At 43.4% G+C, this 14,884-nt stretch overlaps 1 protein-coding gene across 1 annotated transcript in view; it reads right to left on the reverse strand.

The window, feature by feature from the left end:
* The window catches only part of DNAH11 (dynein axonemal heavy chain 11), a 319,324-nt gene that overhangs the window by 258,224 nt on the left and 46,216 nt on the right, over window positions 1–14,884 (reverse strand). The window contains exons 19-23 of the mRNA XM_075557332.1: window positions 10,769–10,885; window positions 10,575–10,661; window positions 4,196–4,354; window positions 3,055–3,138; window positions 660–818 (exon numbers count right to left, since the gene is read on the reverse strand). Of these exons, the coding sequence (XP_075413447.1) occupies window positions 660–818; window positions 3,055–3,138; window positions 4,196–4,354; window positions 10,575–10,661; window positions 10,769–10,885 (606 nt within the window). The remainder of the gene's footprint in view (window positions 1–659; window positions 819–3,054; window positions 3,139–4,195; window positions 4,355–10,574; window positions 10,662–10,768; window positions 10,886–14,884) is intronic.

Raw genomic sequence — 14,884 nt, forward strand, 5'->3', positions numbered from 1 at the left:
TGAATAAAATTATGAGGGAGTTCACAATCTCGGAATATCTGCTCCCCCAGAATCACGGAAGGGGCACTGCAGGTACAGCGGACTGTGTGTTGGGCTGCTAACTGCAAATCAGCAGCTCAAACCTACCGGGAGCGCCACAAGAGAAAGAGGCGGCTTTCTGCTTCTGGAAAAGGTTTGCATCCTTGGAAATCTCAAGGGGCAATGTGACCCTGCCCCTTAGGATTCCCACAGGGCAGAATGGACTTGGCAGCAGTGTATTTCAAACATTCACTTCTCTCCCTTCGGACATGCTCCCGTCACATTTTTTACCGCATGTCATGTTGTGCTCGGTGACGACCTTCACGTGATCACCCTCGAGCCTTCCGAGATGGTCCTGCTATAGGAGAGCGGCCCCCACCCGTGTCCGTGACCGAATTCAAATAGTAACATCGCAGCCGTCAGAGATTTGTTGGAGTACAGGGTAAAAAGGGGACAGGAGCTAGTCCCTCAGATATTTGCACACCATTGTTTCCCTCAAGGAGACTGACCTCTTGCCTCTGACCAACACAGAGCTCTTGACGGATCCCACTTCAGCCTGGATGATGGAAGTCAAGGAACGACGGTCCTTGATTATGAACGACAGTCATAAAAAGTCAGTTAATGAGACCCAAAATACACACCCCAATGGCCTTCATCAGCTGGTGCCAATGCCTGTCCCTGAGGGCAGGGCTCTGCAGCTCGGTGACAGCCCTCAACGAGGTCGCCATGTCCTTCACGATGCCTTCAAGGCTGGAGTAAACGTCCCAGACTCGCACCTCCTTGTCTAGTGACCAGATTTCCTAAACAAGAGGGGGAACGTTAAAACCCTGCCAGACAGAATTATGTGTGTGTGTGTGTGTGAGTGTACTTTTCAAAATACTTTGCAGCCTTTAAAAGAGAAGAGACATTTTCCCACTGTTTGGAGGATTAGGGGTCAAAAAGTTAAAATATTTGTGTATTCAAGCCTGTAGCTTAATACAATCAGAGAAATAAAATGGATCCACTTATTGACATTTTCTTTGGCCATTGTGGAAGCCAGTTAGGATACAAGAGGTTCTTATTCACAGTGTGTAACCATCAGTGATGATGCTCGTAGGACACGCCCACTGGAGAGGGTTTCCTATAGAAACGCTAAGTATGGGGAAAGCAGAGACTTTTGTCTAGACCACTAAGATCTTCCTCCAAGTACATGATTCATTGACATGGCAGCCTTGACTTGTTGGCTATCTTTGAGGGCTTAACTCCTGAGAACTTAAGTATCCTATGTTCTTAAGACATGTAGAATAGGTTCCTTGCCTTGTCTGTCCTCTTGGTCAATGGGACATTATCATCTATTGTGAATGCAGAAATGCAACATAAAACAACTGCCTCTTAGGGGACACACACACACACACACCCCACACCACACACCCCCTCTCTCTTTATATATATATATACATATATATATACACACCAATATATATAGATATATACATATATATATATATACCAATACACACACACAAATATATATATACCAATAGTTTCAAACAGTGATTCTCAACCTTCCTAAAGCCACAATCCTTTAATGCATTTCCTCATGTGGTGGTGACCCCTAACCATCGAATTATTTCTGTTGCTACTTCATCACTGTAACTTTGCTACTGTTATGATCGTAATGTAAATCGTAATGGGTTTTCTGATGGTCATAGGAGACCCCTGTGAAAGGGTTGTTCGACCCCCTAAAGGGGTCACGATCCACAGGTGGAGACCCACTGGTTTAAAGATCACAGGCTTTCAGCGAAAGGACGCATCGAGTTCTCAGTCTGTAGTAGCGGAATGGCGCCGTGGGCACAGACATACGTGAACACAGGAAGGAAGCACGTTTGGAGCCTTTGAGACCAGGGTAAGGTGGTGCGAAGTTCTGAGCAGATTTGGTAGGAGCTGAGTGCGGGACTGAGGAACACGTCAGGGTAGATGGTTGTGGGAAGAATAAAAATAAGAGGCCCTGCAACTTCTTAACTGCCTTTCCCTTGGAAGCATTGTGGCTTTTTCCAGAGAAGTTCATGTCGCTTCAGAAGGCATATAGCGATGGGGGCTAGATATCAAACCCTAAATTCAAATAAGCTTAATTCTGTTGGTATGGAGTCCTTTCAGGATATTGGAATAATCAAAAGTAGGATACCAGTATTTCACATAGCCCATCTATGCCTACTCCTCTTGTGTTGTTACAATGTTGGGTGCCATTGAGTCAGTGCTGACTCACAGTGAGTCTGCGTACGACACAACAGAACACCGCCTGGTCCTGCGCCATCCGCACAGTTGTTTTTATGGTCAAGGCCATTGTTGCAGCCACTGTGTCAATCCATCTTGTCGAGAGCCTTTCCTTTCTGCTGCCCCTCCACTCACCCAAGGATTATGTCCTCTCCAGGGACTGGCCTTTCTTGATGACATGCCCAAAGTACGTGAGACTAGGCTCACCATCCTTGGCTCTCAGGAGCTTTCCACTGTCCTCCTTCCCAGACAGGCCCGTCTGTTCTTGGCAGTCCCCAGTATTTCCATATTCTTCCCCGGCACCGGAGTTCCAATGGTTCAAACTGACGCACCAGTGGTGGCTACTCCTACTCGCTGCTCCAATTTGCAGAGCCTGTGTTACCTTTTCAAGTGGAAAATGCTCATGGTCCCTAAGAAAAGAATCCAAAAGCTTTCCTACGCCTAACTCCCCGTCCCTGATAAGCCCCCAACCCCCATTCTAGAGTCTTAAAAAGCTCCCAACTAGAGTTGCGACTCACAAACTCATTAGCCCTAGTATATTCTTATCAACTCATTCACAGAAAGGCAGACTTGATTAGAAGTGCTACTGGCTGACTGTGAAACACACACACACACACACACACACACACACACACACACACGTAGGTAGGTAGGGTCTCATATCATTCTGTTGGAAGTAAATAAGGATGGGCAGCCCCATGCACCAGACACCAGGCACGGGAAGATGGAAGGAGGCGGCTCTGAGAAAGAGAAATGGTTGTGACAGACAGTTAGGGAGCTTGCCTTGGCAAACCTTCTGAGGGCTGCGTCCATCTGTTCCACATTAATCTGTCTCCACTGGGTTTCAGTCCAATTATCAATGCTGCTCTGAAACCGCACAGCAGATAAAAGTGTCAGCAACATTTGGCGAAAGCAAGTCTCCACAGCAAAATACAGAAACTGATGATACACAGTGACTCTCTCCTCCAGAGGGAAGTCAATTACTTAAATATTAACTGCATTCTCAGAGCTTCCCTATCACCGAAGCAAGAATGCTGTCAGAGCATGTCAGACTTAAGGCGAAAACATTATTCTATTTTAATTTCTAGTCATAATGATAAATTCCATGACACATATCAACATTGAAGCCTATGCACTTTGAGTATATGAGTAGCTGTTACTATTTAAAATATTTGTTTATAATTCTACAGATAGGCTTTCTCAAGACAATCTTCATCCATTAACAAAACTTTCATTAACCATTTTTAACCAAATTATTTTGTTAATATACTTCTATATGACTTTCAACCAAACACACACAATTAGCCCCAGTATGTTCTTATCAACTCATTCACAGAAAGGCAGACTTGATTAGAAGTGCTACTGGCTGACTGTGAAATACACACACACACACAGGTAGGTAGGTAGGTAGGTAGGTAGGTAGGTAGGTAGGTAGGTAGGTAGGTAGGTATGGTCTTGCTGCAGTATGCCTAGTTCACCAGACCTATTAGTATACCTAAGTTTTTAACTTAATGAACTACATTCAAAATATTATATTGAGTAAGGGTGTTTACATATGTATCCATATGGGTGCAGACATGTGTTTATATGTGCAGATGACCATGAATGTGTTATCAGTGTATATGATATATACATGTATATGAATGTCTACTTATTCTATATAATTTCCCAAAAGGATGTAAAGTTGTTAATTCACTAAACAAAGTCTGACCTTAAACTAATAACCAAAAACTGTTGATAAGGGAAGAAACTTCTGCCAGCACAGAGAGATGGACTCAAATCTGGAGGAAAATAAAGTCTGTCCATATATTTCAAGGTATTATGAAATCCAAGTAGAACTCCACTGATTCTAAAATTGTGTATTTATACAAAAATACAAGTAAAGAGAAAAAGAGCAGCGTGTTTTCAAAAAGCACCCTCTTACTCTAACATAAACAAGGACATCCCAGAGTCCCTTGAGCAATGTGATCTCTTTGCGACATTGCTTCATCTGTTTGTACTCGGGAAGAGCCACTTCGAAAAGGTGAGTAGATTCTTGCATCTGCAACATTTCTTCTTCTAATGCCTCCAGCTCTTGGTTTGCCTGCGGAGAAAGCACAGCAGTGCGTGTGCGCACACACACGTGCACACACGTCCCGTTAGCACCAATGAACTGTCAGAGAAGCAAGGGTCACCGCTCCTCGTACTCTGGGTCTTTCGACAATGAAAACTCCGCTTTTAAAAAAGAAAAATTTTAAATATGGAAGGCTAGCAAACGGAAGGCCTCTCAAAAAGGGAAAACAGATGACAGGAAAATAAACTTGAGTAAGGTTTTATCAATACTCTCCTGTGTGCATCATCCAGCAAAAGTTACTCTGTAAAAGGTTTCTCTCAATCCCTTTTCCCAACTACTGGCTGGTTGTTTAACTGCGTAACTAATGATCTGTTGATCTCTCTTCCGGAAGGTCTGAGTAGAGAACAGATAGATGGCATTGAGTCATGAATGTCGTCGACCTCTCCTGTGACCATCATCCAGCCAAAGTCGTTCTGGTAGCAGATTTCTCTTAAGAACGGCTTCTAACCTGATTGTTTCACTATACTCGAGAGAACTGTGTTCAGCTGGTAAGGGCCAGGCTCTAGAGACTTCAGAATACAGTAACCCCTTTGATAACCACTTATTAAAAAGAACTTTGAGATTCAGAAGAAATTACCCTATAGATTATGAATAATGCTACTACATACTCTAGGAAATACATGATACAGCTCCCTGGATCCCCAAACCCAAACAGCACACTGTAGGAAATTTCACAGCACAATCCCATTATAGTAAAGCTAAGCTACCGTCACATCTGCATAGAACAGTTCACATTTTACACTAAACGGACAAAGTTTTTCCTTTGATCCATCAGCTCGTGGTTTTCATTTTCATGAACATTTATAGGGCTAGAAAGCGAGCAGCCGAGCAGAGCTTGGGATGCAGGACAAGCGCCCCTCAGCCTCACCCTCTGCTTCTCTGCGGGCTATTTTCTCTTAAGCCGCAACTCTGGGTTCGAACCGCTGCACCTCGATTTATCAAGTTTAGACGTTCCATGAAGGAGGGAGGATTTCCCCCTGTTTTCTCCCAGCCATCTATTGTGTTGGCTCTTTTGAGTTTCTTTTTAACTACGGTTTTCTGCGATGTGTCTAGGTGTGTCCTTTGCATCTATCCTGTTTGGGGTTCAGTGACCTTCCCCAACCTTTTGATTCATGATTCAACAGTCCTAGGAAAGTGTGAGCTTATGTAATGATGGGTTCATTCTATCTGCCAAAGAGTCGGAATAGGAAAAAAGTAATCATCTTTTTTCCTTCATTTCTCTTAGCCTGTTTACTTATTTTCTACCCTTTTGCAACTAAGGACTGCATTCTGTTATAATTGATTTCTTCTATTTTGCTTGCAGTTCACCAATTCTCTTGACCGTTGTTTAGTTACCTCTTCAACTCATCTAATGTGTGGTTTCTTTACGTAACAGCTCTATTTTTTCTCATGTCTACAAGACGCTGGCTCTTCCTCATATTTAGTTGATTTTCTATAAATCTTAAAAAATAAAGATGCTAATTTTTATGTTGTCTTTAATTGCCTTTCCAAAGTCTTCTAAGACCTGATGTTTGATATGCCTGTGGGTCTCTAGCTGGGGTGGTTCTTTCTGCTGACTCTTATTAATCATGGCAGTATGGGTATTTTGTTAGTTTTTTTAAGGTGAACTCATATTCAATCTAATTTAATCATTTAGACATAAAGACTGCTGGATAGCAATCATTTTCCCCATAAAATATTTGAGTTTTCTTCTACCGGGCAGGAGAAGAGCCACGTGTAACCATGATAATTTCCTGAGCTCCACACTCCCTAACTACAGAGGCACGCTGCAACTGAACCAGAGCCACCTCTCCGAACAGGCCTGAGTTTCAAGTTCCTAGAAGATTTGCCCCCATTTTCCTTCCATGATTATGAGCCTTGGCAAGAGCTGACAGGTGAACCGCAGAGTTTTTCTTCACGGCTGCCAATTTTTCCAAGCCATGCCTCCAATGAGTGGATAGTTTCTAAGAACAGCTCCCTGGAAGAGCTGATGATAACGTTCGGCCTGCTGGCATTTTTCATGAGCATCCCAGGGACGCACAGGATTCTGTTTTCCTCATTCCAGCTACTCTGCTTGTTTCGTTTATCTTTTTCTGGCCTTCAGAGGTTCACTTATTTTCTTGAGAGCCCAGCACTACGTTTTATACTACACTTTTTTGGGGGTTGTTCCTCAGGACCATCATCATCTCAGGGGACACAGCCATCAGTGGCATAATAGAGCCATGGAGTTCTACATCTGTTTTTTTGGCCAGTAGCAAGTGGGGTCTTAAAAGCTTACAGAAACTATTGGCCCCTCCCTGTCTGGTGGGATGAAAAGGGATGAAAAAGAAAGACTGAAACCCAAACTCAGTGCAAGTCGATTCCAACTCATAGCAATCCTACCAGAAAGGGTAGAACTGGCCCCTGTGGGTTTGCAAGGCTGTAAATCTTCATGGGAGCAGAAAGCCTTGGCTTCCTCCCACAGCAAGGTTGGTGGTTCTAAACTGCTGATCTGTGGTTTGCAGCCTAACCTGTAACAACTACACCACTAGGGCACCTTTGAAATTGGAGACAAGGAAACAATTTGTCCACAGGGCCAATGGGCTACACCAAGGTCAGTCTCTCCATGACCCTGAGACCAGAAGTGGTGCAGGGTGCCAGGCTTCCACTGCTGCCTGCACCAAAAGGTCATTCGCACTGGAAAGTCCTGGAGAAGAGTCAAAGGAGAATGTAGAAGCAAGCTCAACACCATAAAGGAGGCTAAGCTTCCTGGTCAAATAGAGACTGGCGGAGCCCTTGAGAAATTACGGCCTTCAGTGTCCCTTTAGACCAGGCAATGAACTCACCCCATGGCTCAATTTTCAGTCAAATAACAGGTAGGTCTATAATGAGAACAATAGCTTAGTAACACACAATACCTTAGGATAATCCATCATTTGAGATCAAAAGAGCAGCATTTACCCAAGGACAAAGTTCAGGAGTTAGGAAAGTGGAAGGAATGGCAACAGGAAACATGGATGGTGTTTCATTGAGGCTTATAATCAACAAGATGAAACAAACTGTGTATGAACTATTTAAGGTAAAACTAATAGTCTGCTCTGAAAACGTTCACCCCTAAAGAAATAATGAATACAATTTTTCACTTCTGTGTATATATTCAATAACCTTTACGAAAAGGAACTTCAACATAATCTCCATACTCACCAAAGTCGACATTCTTTGCATTTGTTTTTAAATCATTATTCCTATAACATACTAATGCCATTATTTCTAGAAATAGATGCTCAAACAAAAATATAAACTCAAACCCATTGCCAGTGAGTAAGTTCTGACTCAGTGTGCGCCGAGAGGAGATAAGGAAACTGCTGCCGAGTTTCCCAGGCTGTCATCTTCCCAGCTGCAGACTGACTGCCTCCTCTTGTGTGAAGAGACTCGGGAGGGTTGAACAGCCAACCCTTTGGTTAGCGTTGAATGCTTAACTATTATGTCACAAGAGCTCTTTAATGTGTGTGTGTGTGTGTGTGTGTGTGTGTTCAGGCAACAGAATGTTGCATTTCTGGCTCTCAAGGAGCAGCAGCACACGGTACAAGTAATCTCCGTTTGAAAGCAGAGATGCACAACCCATTGCCCTGGCTTGGGGAAGGCAATGGTATCTTTGGATACAGTGATCTGGCTTGAATTAGAAGAACCTACCCTACCAGCCAAGACGAAACAAGCACATGATCTTGGTTGATCTAAGAAGATGCTCAAATGCCCTGAAATCAATGCACGGCAGTGAGTGAGTGAGAGACACTCATTAGCTAGGCCTGCTGAACAAGCGCACTTAGGAAATGAATTCAAGAAAAAGCCAACTCTGTCTTCTTATATTTCAAAGAGGTATAAGGATAAATATTTCTCTTTTTTTGAAAATATTTCTGTTAAATGTGTAAATTCCATGTTGTTACCACATGGAATAAAATTGGGGATTCAGTATATAAATGGTAACTATAGGCAAGGTTGACAATAAACAGCATGTTGGTTAAAACCTAAAAAGACCTCACTACCATCGAGTCGTGTCTGACTCATACTGCCCCTGTGGGTTTCCAAGGTTTCCAAGAGAGCCTCCTCTGACTTTCTCCCATGGAGGCTGGAGGTTTCCAACTGCTGACCTGCAGTCAACAGCCCAAAACATAACCATTGTAGCACTAGGGCAAGGCATGAAAAACTATCTCCCTGAGCAATTTCGTTGAGCCCTGAAATAATCCAATCAGCATAATCTAAGGTACTCCTTTTGTGACCATGTAGGAAACACACCAGTCCTTTAACCAAGTTCAAAGAAGGCTTTGTGCTACAGAAAGATGCTCCAAATTTTAGAGAGCCCAGCTCTGTGTCAGATGTTTCCTATCAGCCTAAGGAGTAAGGACTGTTCCCAGCACAAAGAAAAAGCAGGAAGAAGTCTGTGGAGCCTAGAGGAAGGAATCACACAGATTTCCCAGCTCCTGAGTCTAATCTTCAGAAAGTTTTTTTTCCCCTTCTTTCATTGTGGCTTCAAGGTTAGTAACTCCTGGAGGAAAAAAAAAACACCGCTTTTCTAATAAAAACTCAAAATAACTTTTAAAGTCTAATGTAAATTACACTTTACTCATCATTTCGTATTATCTACCCACTTCTGCATCTTCTCAAAGGAGCCTTCCTGGCACTGTCCAGTAAGCATTGGGCTGCTAACCTCAAGATTAGCAGTTTGAAGCCACCAGCTGGACCATGATAGAAAAATGAGGCTGTCTATTCCCTTAAAGATTTATAGCCTCACGAGACAGCTAAAGTTTATTGTGCCAACCTGGCCAAAACACATGTGGGGTTAACTGAAGGGCAGAGAGAGAAATGGCTCAGTGAGTCTCGCCTTTCAAGTTCTCGGGTCTCTTGTGATAGTCCGACCAGGGTGCAGCTGCCTTAGTCAGTTTTCTGCTTCAACTGGCAAGGCTCACTTCCTGCAAGACGTCCCCCCAAGGAAAAGTCTCATGGACCTACTCCGATGCAGCCCTGGGTGCTGGAGCAGCCGTGTGAAGACCCCTGCCAGCGCTGAGATGCTTACGTTCACTGATTCAGCTCTCTTCCTAAAGTTGGCATCATAGTGTGTGTTTTCTGAGATGGAGGAAGACTTTGTGGATTGGTGTTGGACATATGGGTTAATGCTGGACTTGTGAGCTTGGGCAGCACTGAGTTGTGATGTTTTCTTGATGTGCACTTACCCTTTCTAAAAAACTCTCTCTTATACATATGGGTTTCTGTGGATTTGTCTCTCTAAAGTACCCAGACTAACACACCTTAGAAAACCTACGCATTGGTGCTCAAAATTTTTAAACAGGGGGCCAGTTCACTGTCCCTCAGACACATTGGAGGGCTGGACTATACTTTAAAAAAACTATGAACAAATTCCTATGCATACAGCACATATCTTATTTTGAAGTAAAAAACAAAACGGGGCAAAAACACCCGGTGGGCCAGATAAATGTCCTTGGTGGGCCGCATGTGGCCCGCGGGCTATAGTTTGAGGACCCCTGCTATATAGGGTCACTATGAGTCAGAATTGGCTGTAGGCAATTTATTCTAGTCCAAGATAGAATGACAATAATATTTGTAGGTCCAGAGTTAACGATAGATTATGAGCTTTCCTTCCTTTGGTTGAAAGTTACTAGCAAAGTATCAGGTGGAAAGAAGTACAATGGTTAAAATTTTTTAAATCCTGATTTAAAAAGGATTCAGCAGCCTGCATGGACAGCCTGACTTTGATTCCTTGTTCTGTCATATACAAACGGTACAAAGCCCAACAAGTTACTTACTCATCCCGACAGCTACATGAGGAGGAGAACAGCAGCTACCCGGTCGATAAATGTGCTCGATAAAATCCAGACTCACGGTAAGAATTAAGGAGGCTTGCTGGCGCAAAGGACTCCTCACTGGGCGCTAACAGTAGGGTCGTTTGTTCAAAGCCAGCAGCCCCTCCATAGGCGAAAGACGCCGCTTGCTCCTTCCATACAGTTAGTCTTGGAAACCTGCCAGGGAAGTTCTGACCTGACTCACGGGCAGTCAGTCTGAGGATTTGAGTAAGTACTTACTTTCTCCTCTCTTCCAAATATAATTTAATCAGAGAACACCGTGCACATTTGGATCTAAATAGTTAATTTTCAGTTCCCCAAACCAATGGCAAAAGATAGCAATCCAAACACAAGGGACTCAGGATGATCGCCAATACCTTGTCCAGCATTGCATACGGGTTTTCCGCATTGAGGTCAAGAGGAGCGCAGCGCCTGAATCTTTCTCTGAACTCAGCCTGCTTTGCCTGATCAGGAAGAGAAGAGCAGAAAGTGAAACACAAGCAAATCCCTCTACGCACTTGTAAACTTTCCTCTAAAGAACAAGATAAAAACATCACGGTCGTTCGCTTACATCAAATAAAGCACACTTCTTTCGTATCAGTGTGACTTCTGCATTTTGGAGAGGTGAAACTTCATGCCTGACAGTTGCTGCGATCTTTTTGGTAATTTCCCATCTTTCAGGCAATTCCTAGGAAAACAAACACGTGAAATAGGAAATTACAACAATTTCTCAAGCAAAACAACCCCATATGATTAAAGAATTTCTGTCTTAATATTAACTCATGATGTCATTTCATTCTTAACATAAGGTGTTAATTTAGAAAAGATTGAAGAGATTTAGGCTTAGAAGATTCAATCGTTGTCAGCGAGACATTTCTACACTAGCAGACAGAGCAGAACTGCCCCTGTGGGTTTCTGAGAGTGTGAAACTTTAAAAAAAATCATTTTATTAGGGACTCATACAGCTCTTATCACAATCCATACATATATACATAGTGTCAAGCAAATTTGTATATTTGTTGCCATCATCATTTTTAAAACTTTTTTCTACTTGAGACCTTGGTATCAGCTCATTTTCCCCTCCCTCCCTCTGGCGCTCAGGAACCCTTGATAATTTATAAATTCTTATTTTTATGTTTTACACTGACGGATGAAAAGAGGAACCGATCACAAGGGTCTACATATAATCCCCTCCCTGGGGGACGGAAAACAGAAACGTGGGTGAAGGGAGACATCGGTCAGTGTGAGACTGAATCTTAATGAGAATAGAAAGCTTCTTTTTCTCCCGAGGAGTGGCGCCTGGTTTCAAACTGCTGACCTTATGGTTAGCAGGCCAACTTCTAACCAGGGCTCCTTACACCAAGGCTTAGAGCTAGGCTAAAGTTCAGGCTGACCCCCTGGCACCACAGTTTTCATATCTTCTGATCATACACCAGAGGTACTTTTTCATCTCAGATTAGATGAAGATGCTTTCAAATTAAGGATCATGCATTTCCAAATAGTTCTGCTGTGGAATAAGTAACATTGAAACACTGATGGCCTATAGAAAGCAGAAAAGCGCCCCTTGGTGGTGCAAGCAGTTAAGCGTGCTCAACGACTAGTCAAAGATTGGCGGTTGAAACCGTCCCAGGAGCAGCTTAGCAGACAGGCGTGGCCCTCTGCTTCTGAACGGCCCCAGCCTCGCAAACCCTGTGTGCAGTTTCACTCCGTGAATGCAATATGATCCAGAAGAAAGAGTGCAGCAGCGGCACACAGAAAGAGAAGAGCGCCATGTAAAAAGAGATGCTTTGGATCTGGTGGGACAGGAATGAGGATGTGAATCAACCTCATTTTCCTGTTTTCCTCTAGCTCTCATATCCCAGTGTGTACCTTCTCAACAGAGTCTGTGTTCAGGCTGGGTTTACTTCGATGACTGAGACGTTTGAAGTGAGAAGGGAAAAGGGAAGTGAAGGTTAATTCCTACTTGATCAAGGACAAAAGAAGCAGTAAGTCAAGTCCAAGGAGCTACTCCACTCTGTTCTCCTGGCCTACAATGAAAAAAAAAATTCTTTTGATGAACAGTTGAGTCTGATTACTGTTGGAAAGCATTCCTGGTATCCAGACTAACAAAGCATTGCTCCTCTGGGTCATCTCGGGGACACTGAGAGGGCTTTGTCAGAGAACACCACAGGTCCCTGCCTGTAGCTGTAGTGCAGAATCAAAGGTCCCAAAGACGATTTTATAACCCTCCGTAAATATTTGATGACTGATTTGGTAATTGCTCGTTATAAAGAGTACAAATTGTCCTCCTTTGAATGGGAGCGGAGGTGCTACGGAGGCAAGGCACATTCGTTGACTCAAATGGCTGCCATCGGCCAGGGTGAGAGGCACACTCTGTAACTTCCCTGAGAGAGCACCTGGGCCTCCACCAGGAGCCCACCTGGTACTGAACCACAAACCCTGGAAACTACCACAGTGCCACTACAGGAACACCTAACCAGGCCAGGGACCTGCAATCGGCTCTCCAAGCCTACTTGCTCGTCCATCTTTGAGTTTCATCTCTCAAACATCTGCATCCTCATCTGGAAAGAGTGTTACTTTGGGTTTCCAATTCCAACCCAGGGCACCTACATCTCCCATGGAATTCCTTCATGGGCCATTACTAGGAAACCAGTGAGATGTCACACAGGGGGGCTCATCCTCTTGATCCAAGTCAACCACATCAACACCTGCTATATGGTTGGGGATTACAAGTAAGCTATTTGGAAGAAAATAATAATCACAAAACCCAAAAGCATTATGATCTCCAAAGTCTAACTGATATAATCTATTCACTGAATCTGTGGCAAATGGAGTGACTGAATGTCAATAGGAAAAATCCTTCCAGCATGTGTGAGGTTAGTCTACAGATGATGTAGGGGTGAGTGTTGGGTGTTATAAATATTGGTCAGTATTAGAAGGATAGGGGCAGATCCTAAAGGGTTTTTTTTTTTTAGCACAAAAGGCTCTTGATAAAACCAATCAATTAGAAAGTTTCATTTTGCTCCAGAGCATATGGTAGATTTGAGGAAGAGTGAGGTAAGGAGCTATTGTTGGTGGGTGGGGAAAAGAAACAAGCATTGAACTAACATAAGTGTAAGAAGAGTAGAAAATGAGCTCTGTTGATACAGTGAGTTATATACTGAACTGCTAATTATAAGGTCAACAGTTCAAGATTTTCAGCCACTTCACAGGTGAAAGATAAGGCTTTCCATGTCCATAAAGATTTGCAGTCTCAGAGCCCCTCAGAGGCAGTTTTACTCTGCCCCATAGGGCCACTGTGAGTTGGAATAGATTCAGTGGCGTGATTCTGAGGAGTAGAAAGGAGATGATCGACTAAAGAGACATTGCATCGATAGACCATCTTGCTGGTGGAATAGAGGAAAGAACCAGGAGGCAAAGGACATTTATAGAGCCCTAAATACAGGCATGTACATATGTAACTATATATAATGAGAGGAGAATAAACCAATGTACTCATATCTATATGTTAAGAATTAAAGGTGCAGATGGACACTGGGTTACTCAAGTACTCCCTTAACACAAGAATACTTTGTTCTAATAATCTGGCATTCTGTGATGCTCACCTTCCTGACACGATAGCTGAAGACAAAATGGGTGCATAAGTAAATGTGATGAAGAAAGCTGACAGTGCCCAGCTATCAGAAGATAGAGCATCTGGGGTTTTAAAGGCTTGAAGATAAACACGTGGCCATCTATCTCAGAAGCAACAAAGCCCACATGGAAGAAGCACAACAGCCTGTGTGATCATGAGGTGTCAAAGGGATCAGGTGCCAGGCATCTAAGACCCAGAACAAAATCATACCCAAGGTGAATGGGGGATGTGGGGGTGGCATGGAGTGGAGACCCAATGTCCATCTATAGACAATTGAACATCCCCTCACAGAAGGGTCACAGGGAAGCGATGAGCCAGGACAGGTGCAGTATAGCACCAATGAAATGCACAACTTTCCTCTAATTCTTTGGTACTTCCTTCCCCCCACTATCATGATCTCAATTCTACCTTATAAATCAGATTAGACCAGAACATGCACACTGCTACAGATAAGAGCCTGCAATACAGGGAATCCAGGACCAACAATGAGAGTAGAGATAGCAGGAGGATTAGGGGATGGAGAGGGGAGAAAGGGGGATCAATCACAAGGATCAACCTATAATACCCACTCAGGAGGATGAACAATGGAAAAGTGGGTGAGGGGCGATGGAGGATGATGTTATAAAAACAATAATCTATAACTTATCAATGGTGCATGTGGGAGAGTGGGTGGAGGAGGGAGCGGGAAGAAATTGGGAGCAGATATCAGGGGCTCGAGTGGGAAGAGGATGCTTTGAAAATGATGGCAGCATATGTGCAAATATGCTTGACACACTGGATGATTGTATGGATTGTGATGAGCTGTAAGAGCCCCTAATAAAAGTATCTAATAAAAATTGTGTGCAAGAATGAAGAAAATGTTCTAAAATGTTGATTGCAGGGGTAGAGGGGAAGTATTGCGACTACGGTTCCGGTTCAATGTGCGTGTGGAAGCAGATCCTCAACTGCGGCATCTGTGTCAGTGCTTTCAATTGTTTTAAAACATGCTCGGTTTTCCTTTGCTCCTACCAATCAGCCACCCTTTGCAGAGCATGGAGGCAGGATAATGCGCTA

The sequence above is a fragment of the Tenrec ecaudatus genome, chromosome 9 (genome assembly GCF_050624435.1).
Source record: "Tenrec ecaudatus isolate mTenEca1 chromosome 9, mTenEca1.hap1, whole genome shotgun sequence".
Classification (NCBI taxonomy): domain Eukaryota; kingdom Metazoa; phylum Chordata; class Mammalia; order Afrosoricida; family Tenrecidae; genus Tenrec; species Tenrec ecaudatus.